The sequence below is a fragment of the Sorex araneus genome, chromosome 6 (genome assembly GCF_027595985.1).
Source record: "Sorex araneus isolate mSorAra2 chromosome 6, mSorAra2.pri, whole genome shotgun sequence".
NCBI classification, from domain to species: domain Eukaryota; kingdom Metazoa; phylum Chordata; class Mammalia; order Eulipotyphla; family Soricidae; genus Sorex; species Sorex araneus.
Window position 1 is genome coordinate 164,358,530 of NC_073307.1, and position 4,696 is coordinate 164,363,225.

General features: G+C 72.9%; 2 protein-coding genes across 2 annotated transcripts; one reads left to right on the forward strand and one right to left on the reverse strand.

The window, feature by feature from the left end:
* Positions 1–347: 347 nt before the first annotated feature.
* On the reverse strand, positions 348–2,197 carry C6H11orf68 (chromosome 6 C11orf68 homolog). The gene is made up of 2 exons (XM_055142211.1): positions 2,043–2,197; positions 348–1,591 (listed from the first exon to the last, which is right to left on the reverse strand). The coding sequence occupies exons 1-2, from the start codon at positions 2,156–2,158 to the stop codon at positions 835–837; spliced, it is 873 nt and encodes a 290-aa protein (XP_054998186.1). The 5' UTR covers positions 2,159–2,197; the 3' UTR covers positions 348–834.
* Positions 2,198–2,327: 130 nt separating this feature from the next.
* DRAP1 (DR1 associated protein 1) lies at positions 2,328–4,040 on the forward strand. Its single transcript, XM_055142632.1, has 7 exons — positions 2,328–2,632; positions 2,842–2,914; positions 3,000–3,093; positions 3,176–3,295; positions 3,376–3,469; positions 3,566–3,654; positions 3,824–4,040. Exons 1-7 carry the CDS (start codon positions 2,591–2,593, stop codon positions 3,927–3,929), a joined length of 618 nt encoding a protein of 205 aa, XP_054998607.1. The 5' UTR covers positions 2,328–2,590; the 3' UTR covers positions 3,930–4,040.
* The last annotated feature ends 656 nt before the right edge of the window (positions 4,041–4,696 follow it).

The following is a 4,696-nucleotide window of genomic DNA, read 5'->3' on the forward strand; positions in this document are numbered from 1 at the left end:
TGTCCTGGCCTCACGGTGGGAACCCAGTTTTGCACCAGATGAGGCCCTGTCAGGCACAAATCCCATCCCGGTAGCTGAGACACACCCGGCCATGCTCAGGGGGTCACTCCTGGCAGGGCCCGGGGCACCATGCCCGCTGTATGCCCGATCTGCCGCACTGTCACTCCAGCCCAATCTCCGAGATCTCTGAGCAGCGGATTCTGGTTCCTGGGCTGGCTCTGCAGGGACTTGAGAGGTGCCAGCCAGTCAGTGAGAGGCCCCGCCCGGCAGGGGGTGACGCCTCCTGCCCGCCTCTCCCCTGCAAGTGCCAATCCTCGCAAGAACCACCAAAGATGTTTAAGAAACACTCAGACACAGACCCGGGCTGGGCTTTATTGGACAGGCAGCCGGGCGGAACAGACTGAGCAGGCAGAGGGGAGAGGGACAGGCCCGGGATCCCCCCACCATGGCATGCTCAGGCTTGCAGGGCCTCTGGCCCGGGCAGCGAAGGCCCTGGGTCTCGAACAGTGACTGGAAGCGCAAAATTTTCTCTCGGAAGGGAGAGAGAGAGGGCTGAGGGGGGTGCAGGAGGAAGCAGGCGCAGCAGGGGACGAGGACAACCAGGAAAACTCTCCTGCCGCCCGGTGTCTGCACCTGGACTGGCTCCTGGCGGGCAGAGGTGCGGCCTCGGGTCCAGTGCTCAGGGGCCGGAGCTTCCAGCCAGCGGGGATCAACTCAGCCCTGCAGGGAGGGCTCAAGTTCCAGGGTCCAAGGTTTGCAGTTCCTATGGCCTCAGGGGGCCAGGCAGAGCCGAGGGTCCAACCCTAGCAGGAGGGCAGGGGGGCTGTCCCCCCCCTAGGTGAGCTCCACATTATTGGCGCGGTCCAGCACGCGGGAGCCGCGGGCACTGCCCCCCAGCTGGAAACGGCTCTCGTAGAGCGTGGGGCAGAGGTGCCAGCGGTTGGCGCGGTAGATGCCCAGGTAGGTGTAGACATCGGGCTTGTAGGTGAGCAGACACTTGACCCCCGCCGCGCGGATGGCCGCGTCTGCCTCCAGCACGCCCAGGCGCTCCGTGAAGTCGTCCGTGTACACGCAGATCACCTGGCGCCCCCCCTCCTTGGAGCGGGGGCTCACTTTGGCCACCTGGAGCCGGCCCTCCACCACTGCCCGGGCAATGCCAGCCCAGGCGTGGTCCAGCTTGAAGCCCGGGGCCAGATGCATCAGCCACTTGCCCGACAGCACCTGGTGGGTGATGGCCAGCTGCCGCAGGGTGCCCGGCGTGATGGGCCGCCCGCCCGTCTGCAGGGCCTCCCAGGCCGCCTGCAGGCCCTGCACGTCCCCGGAGTTGGGGACGTAGCCTCGCCCGTAGGCCGCAATCCAGCCCACAGGCTCCGAGTTGGGCGAGCCGGGCTCGCCGTAGCGGGTGACTTGGGAAGGTGGGTACTTGGCCAGCCAGGCATCCAGCTCCGTGGCAGGGGTGGTGCGCGCGTCAAACACCAGCCAGGGGTCCATGTCGGCCGCCATGGCCTCGGCGGCCAGGTGCTCGGCGGTGAAGCCGTCCTCCCGGCCGCCGGGGGAGTCCTCCTCCTCCTGCTCCTCGCCAGGCTCCATCCTGCAGGAGGGGCCCAGTCAGCGCGAGGCCCGGCCTGGCGCAGAGCCCTGCGGCCCCGGGCCAGGCGGGGGGCGCCCGTGCCTCAACTGCCCTGCGTGTGCCAGGGCGCCCGCGGGGGCACTGGGCGCCGGCCGGCCGGCCCCGCCGCCCGGGGGTGCAGCCCGCGGGGCGCGGACGAGGTCGCGGCCAGGTGGGCCCGGGTGGGCCCGGGCGTGCGTGCCCCGGGGCGGCGGGTCCCACCCCCCCGGCGGCCCGCCCGCGGCCGCGCAGGCCGAGCGCCGGGGCCCCGCGTGTGCGCGGCGGAGCCCCCCACGGCGGCCGCGGCGGCGAGGCCTGGCGAGGGCCCCGGGCGGCCGGGGGCGAGGCCGGCCCGACCCCCGCCCGCCGCCATTAGCCCCCGCCCGGCCCGCAGCCGCGCCCGGCCCGCTCCCGCCCGCCGGCCCGCCGTCACCTCCGGCCCTCGCCGCGCTCCGCGCCGGTCCAGCCCCGGGCCCGGCTCCGCTCCTGCCGGGGCTCCGCCGCGCCGCCGCGCCCCGCCCCCGCCACGGCCGCCGCCGCCGCCGCCATCTTAGCGTCCGGCCGCCTCAACAACAACTTTATAGACAAACGCAGCGCGGGGCGGGGCCGAGCGGGGCGGGGCCGAGCGGGGCGGGGCCGCGGGCCGGCCGCGGGGCGGGGCGGGGCCGCGGGGCGGGGCGGGGCCGCGGGCCGGCCGCGGGAGGGGCGGGGCCAACGTTCGCTCTTCAGGCCTTGGGGCCGGGCCCGAGTGGTGGTCCAGGCCCGGACCGACGCGCACGGCCCCGGAGGCCGCGGAGGGGCGGGCGCTCGGGCCCTGCGAGCGGCGCGCTGCCCGGCGGCGCTAGGACCCGCGGGGAGCGGCGGGGGCGGAGCGGGCGGCGCCAGGACCCGGGGCACCGCGGCGGGCGGCGAGCAGGCCCGGGCCCGGGAGGCTGCGGGCGGCGGCGCGGGGCCCGGCGCGGCGAGCGAGCGAGGCCCGCGATGCCGAGCAAGAAGAAGAAGTACAACGCGCGGTTTCCGCCGGTGAGCACGTGGCCGGGCCGGGGGCGCGGGCGCGGCCGCCGGCACGCTCGGGCCCGGCCGGCCGGGGGGCGGGGGCACCGCGGGGGCCCGGACGCCCCGCCTCCGGCCGTGCCCCTCGCCCGCCCGGGGTCCCCCCCGCCGCCGCCACCCCCCAGCCCCCTCCCGGGCTCCGCCGGCGGCGGGGTCCGAGCCCTCTGGCCCTCCCCCAGGCGCGGATCAAGAAGATCATGCAGACGGACGAGGAGATCGGGAAGGTGGCGGCGGCGGTACCTGTCATCATCTGTATCCTGGCCGGGGGCTGGGGGGGAGGGGCGGGGGGAGGCAGCCCCCGGGACCCCCACGCGCGTTCTCCTTGACGGCCCCGCAGCCCGGGCGCTGGAGCTCTTCCTGGAGTCGCTGCTAAAGAAAGCGTGTCAAGTGACCCAGTCCCGCAACGCCAAGACCATGACCACGTCGCACCTGTGAGTGGCGCTGGGCAGGGGGCGGCGGGGCAGCCGTGCCTGGCGGGGCTTTGCGAGCCCACCTGCCGCCCGCCCCCTCCAGGAAGCAGTGCATCGAGCTGGAGCAGCAGTTTGACTTCTTGAAGGACCTGGTGGCCGCAGTGCCCGACATGCAGGGGGACGGCGAAGATAACCACATGGATGGGGACAAGGCTGCCCGCAGGTGGGGACCAGGGCCGGGGGGGGGGGGTGCGGCAGGAGTGGGTGACCCCGGGCAGGGGCATTGATTGTCCGTCATGCCAGGGGCCGGAAGCCTGGTGGCACTGGCCGGAAGAACGGTGGCGTGGGAAGCAAAGGCAAGGACAAGAAACTGTCCGGGACCGACTCGGAGCAGGAGGTGAGCGCACGCCCTGGCCAGGCCGAGGCCAGGTCACCTGCTCTGGGGGTGGCCTCCGCCCTGGCTTGTCACCTCTGACCCTTGCCTGGCTCACAGGACGAGTCTGAGGACACAGACACGGAGGGGGAGGAGGAGGCGCCCCCCGCCCCGGCACAGCCCACCCACCCCCCTGCCCACTTTCAGAGGTGAGCCGCGTGGACGCCCCGCAAAGGCCTGTTTGGCGGGGGAGGGCAGATGTGGGGACAGGGTGAGGACTGAGGACGCCTACGGGGAGAATGACCCGGCCTTGCCGCCTGGTCCCCCCGCGGGGCCCCTGGGCCCGGCCTGACCCTCTCTCCTGCCTTCTGTCCGCAGCCCCCCGACGCCCTTCCTGCCCTTCAACTCTACTCTGCCTCTGCCCCCAGCACCCCCGGGCCCCTCAGCACCCAACGCAGAGGACGAAGAGGATTACGACTCCTAGCGCCCACTGCCCCCCAGGCCACGCCCCCTTTTAGTCGGTTTTAGTTGCTCTGGGGGGAAGAGAGGGTAGAGCTGTTCTTAAATTTATTAATAAAACAAAGAGAGAAAAGGAGGTGGTGCCAGTGTCGTGCCCAGTTTCCCGTCCAGGCTGCTTGTCCCCCTCCACCAGACTGCCTCCTCAGGACCCCCAGGAGCGCCGGGACCCCCCAGGGGACCGGGTGGCTGGGTAGAGAGAGGCCCAGGCACGCGCGCCCTCCCGCCCGTCTGGGCTGCTGCGAAGGGCCAGGCAGCAGATGGGCCTGTGACACGCTCGGACCCGGCACCCGGCCAGGCCGTGAGTGGGGGGCGGGTGGGGAGCAGGCGCAGCTCCCAGCAGCCCCTGTGGCCTGGCAGTGCCCGCCGAGAGCAGCCGCTATGAGTTGGCTGAGGCCTGGGGACTGGGGCAGCGGGGTCAGGGGCCGTGGCAGGCCAGATGGGGGCTGGGGTCCCCCAGGACACCCGTATTCCTTTCCACACAAGCTTAGGCAGGGCCGGGCAGTTTTCCAACTTGGTGGCGCCGGTCACAGGGGAAGGTTACAAGTTTATGGCAAGTCAGGGGGCTGGGCGTGGTGGGCGCTTGTTCAAAGGGCCTGGGGACAGAAGGGGAACCTGGGCAGGGGGAACCTGAAGGGCAGAGAGCCTGGGGGACCAGGAAGGGGACTCGGAGCCCCCACGTGAGGCCCCCACCACTGCCAGCCCAGCAGCCGCGGGGTTCCGGCCATGCTGCCT

Excerpts from the sequence above, each read along its gene's own strand:
- C6H11orf68 (XM_055142211.1), bottom strand. The coding sequence starts at position 2,158 with ATGGCGGCGGCGGCGGCGGCCGTGGCGGGGGCGGGGCGCGGCGGCGCG. Across the intron at positions 1,592-2,042 it reads GAGCGCGGCGAGGGCCGGAG|GATGGAGCCTGGCGAGGAGC; the intron begins GTGACGGCGGGC and ends CCCCTCCTGCAG.
- DRAP1 (XM_055142632.1), top strand. The coding sequence starts at position 2,591 with ATGCCGAGCAAGAAGAAGAAGTACAACGCGCGGTTTCCGCCG. Across the intron at positions 3,094-3,175 it reads ACCATGACCACGTCGCACCT|GAAGCAGTGCATCGAGCTGG; the intron begins GTGAGTGGCGCT and ends CGCCCCCTCCAG. Across the intron at positions 3,470-3,565 it reads GGACCGACTCGGAGCAGGAG|GACGAGTCTGAGGACACAGA; the intron begins GTGAGCGCACGC and ends CCTGGCTCACAG.